Source organism: Daphnia pulicaria, chromosome 1 (assembly GCF_021234035.1).
Source record: "Daphnia pulicaria isolate SC F1-1A chromosome 1, SC_F0-13Bv2, whole genome shotgun sequence".
NCBI classification, from domain to species: Eukaryota; Metazoa; Arthropoda; class Branchiopoda; order Diplostraca; family Daphniidae; genus Daphnia; species Daphnia pulicaria.
In genome coordinates, this window is record NC_060913.1 from 33,496,929 (window position 1) to 33,508,535 (window position 11,607).

Sequence of the window (11,607 nt, forward strand, 5' to 3'; positions counted from 1 at the left end):
GTAACACCGTAATTAACACAGTGTTGTTGTTACATCGAGTGCCTCAGTTTCGTTTTTACACCACATTAAGGAAACTATTGACCAGTATTGATGAGCATTGAAGTTTAAATCTGAAATCACTCTTAGATTGCTTGTGTCTTTCACACATAAAGTAAAGACTGTTTCAGAGATAGGGATGGATTCAGGAGAGGAATTTAGTGAAGACGTGGATATTGATGACAAATCTACAGACGAAGGAAATAAAAAATCAGTAAAAAAACGTTACAAATGCACACATGAAGATTGCTCAGCTGCATTTGGGAAACCATCAAGGCTTGTACAACATGAACGAATTCACTCTGGTGAAGTATGTGCTTTTAACAGTTTTGACCTTAATTCAGATGTGTAAGAGCTAAACATGTTTTTTAAATATTTGTAGCGACCTTTCAAATGTGAGCAGTGTGAACAAAGTTACACAAGATCATTCCACTTAAAGCGACATGTCTCAACAGTTCATGAGCAATTAGCTGTCGAAATGTTTTTGTAAGTCAGTCAATGTCAGCTTTTAAAATTTTCATTTGAATAACTTTTCATTAGGTGCCCTAAAGAAAATTGTGGAAAACAGTTTGTTTCAAGACAGAAAATGGAGGTACATCATGAAAATGCTCATTCTGCTAATTCTTTTAAATGCCCAACATGTGAAAAAACATTTAAAAAGAACCAGCAATTGAAAATTCATCAGTATCAGCACACAGGAATTTTACCTTACGTGTAAATGCAACTTTTTAATTATGACTGTTTTAAATTTATAATTTGTGTTTTACACACTGGTTTTGATTTGAACTGTTTTCCATAGATGTGATTATGAAGGTTGTGGCAAAAGATTCCTGATGCCTAGTAGGCTCAAGGGACATGCAAAGATCCATAAAGGATATCTTTGTACTGCTGAGGGATGTAATCAGGAATTTCCTATGTGGAGTGCATTGAGGAAACATAAAGCTGAGGCTCACGCGCAAAGTAAGATATAGTTCTATGTTTCGCTTTTTTATCGATAACCCGAATAACTTCATAAAGTTTTTTTTTCTTTCAAATACAGAGCATGTGTGCACAGTTTGCAATTCATCTTTTAAAACTCGAGGATTCTTGAAATCTCATATGAAAATGCACCAACCTACAAGAGAAGTTTTTCATTGTACCATCGAAAGTTGTTCAAGGTAAACTCTCGCTGGTCCCACGTAAGAGAAAAAATCGCAATTCTTATAATTTGTCCTTTTGTACTTGAGAACATATTTATAAACCCCACAAAATGCGGCAAATCGCGATCGATTATTATTTCTGTGCTACTTTTGTGCTGTGCATATTAATGCAACGCTATTATTAATGCAACGCTGTGTTTAATAATATTGTGTCAAATTTTCCTTTATAATTTACAGGCAGTTCTATTACCAAAAAAATCTCCAATCACACATTGACAACTATCATAATCCTGGTCAGTTCCAATGTAAAGAAGAAGGTTGTGGAAAAATTTTCATCCAAAAGGTAAGAATATTGATAAGAATGATGAATAGCATCCTGTTAAAAAGAGGATTTGTGTGGTACATTATATATCTTTTTATTAATAGGCTAGTTTAAAGTCGCACGTAGCACGACACAGATTACCTGCTTCAGGAGAGAAAATCAGAAATGCACCAACCAACCGCAAAGTGCGAAGCGACAAAGGCCAGCCAAAAAAAGCCATAGCCGCTATCCTTTCTGGGCAGCCAGTTACGAATTCGGAAAGTAAGATAATTATGAGAAGCCTAGAATAGTATTCAGAGGACGAGTTTACATTATTTGGAATTGCTACGTGCTTCATTGGCACGAATTCGTGACACAGAATTACTGTTTGGGATGGTGGTGCTGTTGACTGTCAATAAATTGGCATTTCGTCTCCCACCCGTTTCTTTTATCAGTTATAATAATGGGGTTTTGATGTCTTAAATGCGCCATAACGTCGCCTGAACAACAAATTATTTTTGGTGGATACTGAATATCCCGAGTCTAATAATGACAGCTATGCTAATTCAATTTCGTTAAATTGATTCGTCGAATTTTTCAACTTCCTATTTTGGCGCTTATTTATTGATTCAAAATGGATAGAACAGCACCACCTCTGGGTGCTTTTAATCAACACATATTGGGGAGGAGAGGAAGGCTTCCAGTTGACTGAACTTTAGGACTCTGCCCAAACAGATGTCTAACTTCTTCAGTCAGTCTCAACAGACTAGTGTTAGACTTCAGTAGCAGGTTAGTTATCTCCCTCTGTATCATAACTCTGTCTGTACCACTCTTTTTCTAATGTAATTTGAGTAAATTTAGACATCCCACAGATGTAAGACGCACTCGCATTCTGTGTTGTAGTACTTGTTACTTGGTTCAAATATTATTTAAAGCTTTATTTTTATTTTCCTTTTTTCCAACAATAACACATACAAGTTGTCACACGTCTCTTTCTTCTAAAAATATTAATAATCCTGTTTATTGTGTCATTTAGTTTGCTGAAGCCGAAGAAAATGCGCTTAAAGTTCCACTGGATTTTATTGCTAAGTCTGGCGGTGTTGTCAGCCGGAGCTGATGACAAGGAAACGACAAATGACTTAGCCAACGAAACCCCGACTGGTAATAATATCAACATTTGAAATTTACCGAACATAGTGCCATACTATTGTGGGAATGTCAAGTGCATACGTATAGGCTCATTCAATGAGCCTGGTGTACGTGATGCCGGCCGCATAGATGGCCATTGCTTCAGACACGGGCTCTTGGTTTCTGGCTTTTTTTCTGCTTTGGGGAGAAGTGAATATAAACAGTCATTCCCCTGCGGCTAGTTTTTTCCCGTCTGCCGAAGAAATTCGAACCGTTAGGTTGACCTTCCTGAACTATTTTAAACCGGCTGTCTTTTAAGTTGAGGGATTTTAAATATTGGGGTGGTCTACATTTTTATATGTTTACTGGAACACATTTTGAGATCAAGAAGGATCTCCCCAATTGTAAAAGTTTCTCAGGGTGTGGCATTAAATTCCCAGAGCACTTGGGGGACTTTTTAATGAGAATTCCGGTTCCAGCGCTTGAAAAAGTCTAAATAATTACGGCCGTTCGTGGGGGACGAGCTTGTTGTTTTTAAAATACCCTAAAGGTTCTGCTTTAGAAATCAGCGAATGAGGGGGGGGGGAACTGTGAGTTTTGATATAAATAGATTTCATTTTGTAGTTTGTTTTTTATAACTTGGTTGGATGCTTTTACCTTTGTTCTTGCAAAGTTCTGCCACCTGTCAGCGTTTGTTTAATGGATTGTGAATTTTACAATTCAACAAACTTTTCTTATTAAAGAAAAATTGTTTCAACTAAGAAAAAATACTAACTTTAAAAAAAGCCAATGAACTCACACAATGACACAAAAGTAAAAAAAAAAAAAAAAAAAAAAAAACTTACCACTAGTCTGTGGTGGTATTGTGGAATGAATCATAATCAATATTTACATGTACTGTACATATATATTTTTTGTTTAATAAAAAAAAGATGGAAAGTTCTTAATCTTGACCGTCGCCACTGAAGAAACCAGCGGTTACAAACGTTACCAGCGTTCGGTTAGAATAAATGGACTACCCGTTAAAGTTTTGGGACTTGGCGAAGAATGGAAGGTAAAGAACAAATTAAATTCTTATTTCGTAACGGCAATTTTAATGAAATAATTTGATGTACACATATAATTCTAATATTTACCGTTATGGAGTTCACTTGACGTAAATGCAATAACTATGCGAAAATATTTGCTATATTTCCAAAACTCCGTTTTAGACTGTAAATTTACACTTCTAAAATCGAATGTTTTCGTATTGAAGGGAGGAGATATGGCCAATTCAGTTGGCGGTGGCCAGAAGGTGTTGATGCTCCGCAAAGAAGTGGAACTACATAAAGATGACCCGGAAAAGATTATTATGTTTACGGACTCTTACGACGTTCTTTTCAATGCCAACGAGGAGAAAATTCTCGAACAGTTTCTTCAATTCAACGCTCGGGTTCTTTTTTCTGCTGAAGGATTCTGCTGGCCGGATCCAACTCTTGCTTCCAAGTAAATTAACGGCATTTTTAATTTTTCAGTTCATTTCCAAACGGGTTACCAAACATTGTTTTGTCGATTGCTTTGTTAGATACCCAGAAGTAGAGCGTGGAAAGCGCTTCTTGAATTCAGGATTGTTTATGGGCTATGCCCCCGAATTGCACCAGATTCTGAATAGCGGTGAAATCGCCAATGACGATGACGATCAATTGTTCTACACCAAAGTCTTCCTGGACGAGAAGAAACGACAAGAGCTTAACATTAAACTCGACCACCGTTCGGAAATCTTCCAGAATCTCAATGGAGCTGTGTCTGATGTGGAACTTCGCTTCATTGGTACATCTCCTTTCGTAATAATATTGAAAGTCGAAAAATGATTTTCAACTCAATTTATAGGCACGGAATCCCACTTACAAAACACTGTTTACAACACCGTTCCTCTCGTTATCCATGCAAATGGACCTACCAAGCTTTTCCTCAATACATTAGGAAATTACCTTCCCAAAAGTTGGAACTCTGAAGAAGGCTGCCTAAATTGCTGGGAAGATATGAACAGTCTTGAAAAGAAAAAGGTGGGAAATCACTTTAAAACGATAGCGCGCCCACGTAACATCATTAACTTTTTTTAAAAATTATGTAGCCAAAGGACTTCCCAAAAGTGGTAGTGGGAATGTTTATTGAAAATCCCACTCCGTTCTTCGAAGAATTCCTACACAAGTTCCTAGCTTTAAGCTACCCGAAAGACAAGATCCATCTCTACATTCATAACGGAGTAGGTTTATCGTTTAGTCTCATGATCTATAAGATCTGGTTCTTCAAGATCTATAAGCCTTTTCATGTTTTTTAATTGTATTTTAGGCATCCTATCACGGCAAGCAAATTACCGGTTTTGTTGAATCCCATGGGGCTGAATACGCAAGTGTCAAATTGGTCAATCACGAAGAAAACGTCAAAGAGTGGCATGCCCGCAACACGGGAATGTAAGTCACACATGTATTGTATTAGTAATCATTTATTTCTTTATAATAATTGAAAATCCAATTTCAGTGAGGAATGCCTGAAGAAGAAGTGTGAATACTATTTCAACGTTGATGCCCTAGCTCACATTGACAACCCCCATACACTGAAGTTGTTGATCGAGCAGAATCGCCCTGTTGTCGCTCCAATGATGGTATTTATTTATTTAAACTTTAGTATCCTTCCAATTTACATGCTTAAAATGTGGTTCTTTTCAATTCAGATTCGCCCATATCAAGCCTGGTCTAACTTTTGGGGATCTTTGACAACGGACGGATTCTACGCCCGTTCCATTGACTATATGGAAATCGTGAAAGGCGAACGAAGGTGAGAAATTTCCCTTTTGAATCTCCGACATAACATTCTTCGTATTTATTTAAACTGCGATAGATTGCTCAAACACAAGTAACAAAAGACATTAAGATGTGGCGAGTACATTTATATCTCGTTCAAGAAGAACCAAACAAAACATAAGTAGATACAATCGTTTGGGACGGCGTTCGTGTAGAATATAGTCTGCGTGACTTGAATAGCCGATGAATCCCCAAAAGTGCTATAACAGTTGGCAAAGTTTGATCTTTTAAAAATTTACGAAGACGAAAGTGGCAAGTGGGCAGTGGCCTTTATACCGCCGCGAGACAATATAGGTCTCCAGAGTGTACTAACTATAAAACGGAAGATGATTGAACAAACGGTGAAAAGGCAATTTTTATCGAAAAGTGAGATGGGACTGAATCTTACTTTCAACGTTTCATATTTCCAAGCTTTAATTTAACATCCGAAGAAGCCGATTTTTAGTAAACGTCTAACGTGTAATCGGTACGGAATCCTCTCTTGTCAATGGCGTACTTATTGTCCGCCTGGCATTCGTAGAAACCAGAATCCTTTTGCGTTGCTGGATCGATTTCCATCTTGGACTTGATCAAATCTTTGCCAACTTTGTATTCATGCACCTAAAAAAGAAAAAGAGCAACGATTATCGCGTGATAGTGCATGCTGACGAGGTAGATAGAATGTGTTCTTACTTGAAAGAATGGATGGGCGTACAGTTCGATACCGTCCTTAAGCCAGGTTATGTGCGGGCGTGGAACACCTTGTGCCTTACAGTAAAATGCCAACTTCCGACCGAGAATGTATTCCGATTCGAAGTGAGACGCGTCTATCACTTTGGCTCCCTTTAGTTCAATAAAAGTTTATGTAATTTTTTAAAAATTTACCAGAAGGCAGAATTCGTACATTTGGATTGTTGTAGTAAGATTCCGATTCTTCTGTTTTTCTGTTACCCAACGGGTGTACTCCGACCCCGACTGCTGTCAGCGTCTAGATTTTTATTGTGTCAAACTTATACCAATCTATTAATTATACATCGGCTAATGAGCTGAAATTATACCGGAGACTCTTGAACGACCGTATTTGCTCCCGCTCGAATGCCAGCGCTACTTAATACGGGACGACGTTCTCCTGCCTTTCTCCCGCCCGCTTTGTGGCGCATTCCTTTAACAGAAACTTTTTTTTTAAAATTCCATTGATTAAGTCGTTTGAAATTTGAATGCAATTCTTCCAAGTATGGTAAACGTTTAGAGAGTTACCTTTGACTCCGCGACCTCCAGATCCGGCACCACCTTTAGGAACCGCTGCTGAATCTAGACTATCTATGATTAATAGGAAAAGAATTAAACCATATCTAAGCGAGAGCGACTTCATTTGATTCAGCTAGAATTTGGCTGGCACTAGTAGGACAGGCACTTCTTAACTGACTGCTAGCAAGAAGGCGACTAAATAAAAGTTTGTTTGGGCAAAGCGACGAGCCCGCCCCTGGATCGATCTTTTCCCATCACTACCTGTCTATTCTGTCCTTGCTGTATAGTTTTAGTGGAACGGATGCGTTGCGCGTCTTCACAGTTCCTTCAATTTCCGCTTTCCACCTGAGCACCTTCTTCTCACCTACTCTTGATGAAAGTATTCCTCCCCATTAGCTAAACTTCGGAGCGCTCACAACAAGTTTTACGTCTGGTTAGCAAAGCTGAATTCCTTGAACAGATTACCCGCTCAAGGTGCTCAACTCACTGAGATATAAAGCATATAAATTATTAAACGTAAGACTGTCTAGCCACCAATAGATCCTCTTAGTCACAATAATCTTCGTTGTAGAATCTACCCATGTTCTGCATTCGTCAGATGCTTCTATGTATATATCCCGACTCTTACGTAATGGTACGCAATTTGATCTTTCACGTCATTCTTCACGAAATTTCAAAGTTAAAAGGAAACAGTATTTTCTGTTACTTGCAAACAAAGTTACTATTTAAAGTTAATCTTAGTAAAGAATATTATTTTAAAATAGATTACACTTTTACTTTTTAACTTAATTTTTCTTTTCTTTCCAGGGGCTTGTGGAATGTTCCATTTGTCACCAGCGTGGTACGTATCATGAATTTGATCTCGATATTAAATTTTCCAACCAATCCACAAAATTAAAATTTGAATATTTTATTGACGAATATAGTATTTGGTGCGCGGAGACATTATTCACAACCCAAAAACCAAGCCAAGCTACATCCATAATTTGTTGGACGCTGACATGGCCTTTTGCACAAATATGCGCAACAACGACGTGTACCTCTTTGTTACCAATCGTCTTGATTGGTAAAAAATGTATAAGCGCGACTGAAAAAGAACATTGAATAAAATTTGAATGTTATGTTCAGGGGCCATTTGATCACTGTGGACAACTTCGAGACGACTCATTTGAACAATGAACTGTACGAGATTCAGAACAATCGTTGGGATTGGGAGAAACGTTATCTTCATGTGAACTACAGTCAAAACCTTAATATGGAGTTGAATGTTTCTATGGTAGGGTCATATTTTTGGAATTTTATGATTGACGAAAAAGTGCTAAACAATTTTGAATTTTTTTCCCCAGCCGTGCCCGGATGTTTACTGGTTTCCCATGACTACGGAGCGATTTGCCGATGAATTAGTTGGCGAGATGGAAAACTTTGGCCAATGGTCTGATGGTACTAATACCGTAAGTAAACTGCAGTCTTGTGTGAATCGTAAAACGCTCGCGTGACTTACAAACAAATTTATTTAATCGATTTACTCTAGTCCCATGTTTAGGTACGTTTAAGAATGGGTCTGGCGTATCATTGACTTGTTATGAGCACTGGTTAAATTCCTTGGGTATGTGGGGACAGCTTACAAAGGGTAGACCCTCTCTTAAATTTGTTTATTGTCTGCTAGTTCTGGAAAACCCCGAAATCTCGATTTGTTGTTAGTCAAGTTTATTTTCGGTTCTAATCGTAAAAGGAAAAACCCAACAGCATTCAACGAGTCCCATTTTTTCATAGCAATTTGTTAAAAATTATAACTGGGTTACGCATCATACATATAAGGCATGGTAGAATATCATTCTTGGTCGAAATGGAGAATTTTTCCATTTACGAAACCCATTAATTTGCATATACTTTCCCCTGTGGTTGTTTAATTGCGACCTTGTGATCCCTGTTGACGAAAGGATCCACGTCTGGAAGGCGGCTACGAAAACGTACCCACGCGTGACATTCACATGCGCCAGATTGGCATGGATCGTCACTGGCTCGCTTTCTTGCGTGACTATGTTCGTCCATTGCAAGAGCGAGTCTTTGAAGGATACCAGCATTACGTAAGCAACTCTTTCCCTATCGATATCGACTGATGTCGAACAGGAATTTCCAACGACCTGCCTTCAAAAAGGAGAACGATCGATGTGACATTCCAACGCCCAATATTGATCCTAAGAATCGATTACTTCTTTTCTATTTTACCGCACCATTCGAGTATTGAATTGAGATATGCCAGCGATTAAATAGGACCATGTTTTTCTGCTCACAATTGAATGTTTCTAATGTTTGAAATTACCCCGTAATATCTGTGAGATGTGCTATAATATGTATATAGGATCCACGCTTAGAAGGCGGCTACGAATCGGTCCCTACACGTGATATTCACATGAAGCAGATTGGTCTTGAGCCAGGCTGGTTGCATTTTCTGCAGCATTATGTTCAACCCCTTCAGCAGCGTGTTTATGAAGGATACTGGAACGACGTGAGATTCTTTTTTCGTTGTTGAATCAACTCCTTAGCCGTCAAAGGACTAGGAGTTGCCTATTATTCGCTGTGGCTTCAAATTTTAACACTTGAATTGGTGATGGTAACTGTGGTCTATTGGTGATGGTCTTTATCTTGGTGTTGGTCTATCGATCTTTCTTCCTTTCTGTTTGAAGTTAATTTCACGAAGATTTTCTAACCTATTCCTTTTTGCTCTCTCATCCATCACTTAGCCACCTCGTTCTGTTATGAACTTTGTGGTACGCTACAGACCGGATGAACAACCATTTTTGAAGCCTCATCACGATTCATCTACCTACACGATCAATCTTGCTCTCAACCGGCCCCAAATCGATTATGAGGTATTGTATACTTCATTTCAAATATCACTATTCTCTTTTCAATGGTTTTTGCCAAAGCGAAATGATAACTATCATCGATGAAAAATCAATAAGTTTGCTCTCGTTCGTGACACAAAAAGAGATAATATGATTTTCGATGTTTACGTGCCTCATGAAACGTAACACATTGGACGATTTCCTTATCTATTAATATTATTAACTTAATGCCGTTGATTTATAATAAAGGGCGGTGGTTGCAGATTTGTGAGGTACAATTGCAGCGTGCTGAACACTCGTAAGGGCTGGATGTTGATGCATCCTGGTCGACTCACCCATTATCACGAGGGACTTTATACCACCAAGGGAACTCGATACATTATGATTTCTTTTGTCGACCCCTAAACGGAACGTTGAAATGAAGAATTAGTCTTAACTATTCGTGACTATGTTTTACAATATTTCAAATTTCTTTTTTTTACTTCCTTTCTTAAATTTGAAGCCATGCCTTAACCTATGATTGGCGAAACAAATAAGGATTGGTGTTTCTACTATCTGTGCAATGAAATAAAAATTTAATAAATGTGCCTTTTAAAATGCGTTTTAGCAATTCTTATTGATTCCTGAAATGTTAGATTAATAAGTTTAACAAAATTGTTTATTGATCCAATCCAATCGTATCCGAGACGCTTCTACACAGGTGGAAATTCTCGTTTAGGAAGTGTGCTGTTTCGTGAACAGTGCGACAATAACACGAAAATTTATACAATCCAAGAGATGAGCGAAATATGGCGTGTAAAAAATTTATTAGGGACGGCATAAGCAAGTTTTCCGGACGACAGAGAACGGACTCAAATGGTAAAAAATACGAAAACGGTTGTTTGCAAGAAGATATAATAACATATACAGAACAGTTAAGTCAAGACTTTGATTATTCGACTGGCGAAGTTGCTTCGATTTTTTTCTCGACCACCTTTTCTTCAGTCTTTCCTTTTTTCCCATCTTTTTCAGAAGCTTCTCCGTTTTCGTAATCTTCTCCGGCAAATACTTCAGTTTCAATTGGGTTATCATCGTCTTCACCAGGACACTCGAGGCAACGACTTTCGTTGATACCGTAGTTTATGCAAGTGTGTCCAACACATTCACAGCAACCATCATGAAACCACCTAATTGGGAAAATATAGGAATTACTGAAATTTAGCTTCATTGCAGTAGTTAAAATTCTTGTACAAACCTGTAGCTTGATGCACCCATAGAGATGCAAGAAGCTTTGCATTTATTCCAGGACATACACTGACTCATGTATGCAACAGTGCAGTTCACAGTGATCAAGTCTTTCAATGGAATAACTTCCTGCTCCGAGTTGATTGTTTTGTACTTGATTTCTTTATTCTTAAAAATTTTGATGTCCAAATCAACAGGGAAAGTGAAAGTTAGCCAACGTTGCAGAGTATCACGATCATCTGTCAAGGCTGCAAACAAATCTGGTGTGGGCTCTGTCAGATCTTCAACATGAGATTTCCTGCTCAATTCGCTAACAGTATTGTTAGGCTTCGGACACAATTCTGACAATTCAAACATGAAACAATTAAGCGACATTTCAGTTAGCAGAAAGTATCAAAATTTTAACTTACCAACACAAGAGCAACATTCAGCATAGAGGTAGTCAAGACACGAAAAGCACTCCTTGCAACATGTGCAGTTTCTTAACTCACACTTGCATGATTGTGTTAGCATACATTTACTGACAATACTAGCACACACAGCTTCGTTGCATCCATGAACAGTGTAGAATCCGACGATAGCCAATAACGGGAGAGCAAATGTCAGTGAAATTAAGATTTTGGACATATTCAATTCAGAGCCCATTGCGGATTTAATTAAAATAAAAGAATAACTGATTGTGTTGTTTTGGTACCTTTCCTACAGGGCAAACTACGTTTAAAATAAGCTACAGGTTCAATCCCACAATTTACTTGACAAGCCTCCAAGCATAGTTCCCCAAAATGTGGGTAGGGCTAATAGGTAGTGGCCATGTTTAAATTACCCCGCGGCTACTAAGTTGAATCGATGTAACGTTCGGA

General features: G+C 38.1%; 4 protein-coding genes across 7 annotated transcripts; 2 read left to right on the forward strand and 2 right to left on the reverse strand.

Annotated features, from left to right (window-relative positions):
* On the forward strand, positions 1-1,914 carry LOC124320941 (transcription factor IIIA-like). The gene is made up of 8 exons (XM_046783852.1): positions 1-84; positions 151-346; positions 419-522; positions 577-750; positions 836-996; positions 1,076-1,193; positions 1,413-1,518; positions 1,602-1,914. The coding sequence occupies exons 2-8, from the start codon at positions 176-178 to the stop codon at positions 1,785-1,787; spliced, it is 1,020 nt and encodes a 339-aa protein (XP_046639808.1). The 5' UTR covers positions 1-84; positions 151-175; the 3' UTR covers positions 1,788-1,914.
* A 228-nt stretch (positions 1,915-2,142) lies between these two features.
* LOC124320936 (procollagen-lysine,2-oxoglutarate 5-dioxygenase 1-like) lies at positions 2,143-10,122 on the forward strand. 2 transcript variants are annotated; one of them, XM_046783847.1, is made up of 17 exons: positions 2,143-2,265; positions 2,513-2,637; positions 3,537-3,658; positions 3,860-4,089; positions 4,169-4,413; positions 4,474-4,649; positions 4,718-4,849; positions 4,936-5,057; positions 5,125-5,248; positions 5,318-5,421; positions 7,482-7,515; positions 7,601-7,740; positions 7,803-7,950; positions 8,021-8,125; positions 8,615-8,761; positions 9,419-9,547; positions 9,773-10,122. In XM_046783847.1, the coding sequence occupies exons 2-17, from the start codon at positions 2,532-2,534 to the stop codon at positions 9,926-9,928; spliced, it is 2,220 nt and encodes a 739-aa protein (XP_046639803.1). In that variant the 5' UTR covers positions 2,143-2,265; positions 2,513-2,531; the 3' UTR covers positions 9,929-10,122. The 2 variants fall into 2 exon arrangements, with proteins under 2 accessions (XP_046639803.1, XP_046639801.1); XM_046783845.1 differs by lacking the exon at positions 8,615-8,761 and adding an exon at positions 9,037-9,183.
* Positions 5,430-6,866, reverse strand: LOC124320944 (immunoglobulin domain-containing protein oig-4-like). 3 transcript variants are annotated; one of them, XR_006914081.1, is made up of 6 exons: positions 6,684-6,866; positions 6,485-6,600; positions 6,331-6,414; positions 6,120-6,269; positions 5,836-6,047; positions 5,430-5,759 (listed from the first exon to the last, which is right to left on the reverse strand). XR_006914081.1 is itself a non-coding variant. In XM_046783856.1 (5 exons), exons 1-5 carry the CDS (start codon positions 6,796-6,798, stop codon positions 5,889-5,891), a joined length of 612 nt encoding a protein of 203 aa, XP_046639812.1. In that variant the 5' UTR covers positions 6,799-6,866; the 3' UTR covers positions 5,430-5,888. The 3 variants fall into 3 exon arrangements, 2 of the variants coding, with proteins under 2 accessions (XP_046639812.1, XP_046639811.1); XM_046783856.1 differs by having other exon boundaries at positions 5,430-6,047; positions 6,485-6,588; XM_046783855.1 differs by having other exon boundaries at positions 5,430-6,047.
* Positions 10,123-10,312: 190 nt separating the features above from the next.
* Positions 10,313-11,570, reverse strand: LOC124320943 (twisted gastrulation protein homolog 1-B-like). The gene is made up of 3 exons (XM_046783854.1): positions 11,158-11,570; positions 10,758-11,088; positions 10,313-10,689 (listed from the first exon to the last, which is right to left on the reverse strand). The coding sequence occupies exons 1-3, from the start codon at positions 11,390-11,392 to the stop codon at positions 10,455-10,457; spliced, it is 801 nt and encodes a 266-aa protein (XP_046639810.1). The 5' UTR covers positions 11,393-11,570; the 3' UTR covers positions 10,313-10,454.
* Positions 11,571-11,607: the final 37 nt, after the last annotated feature.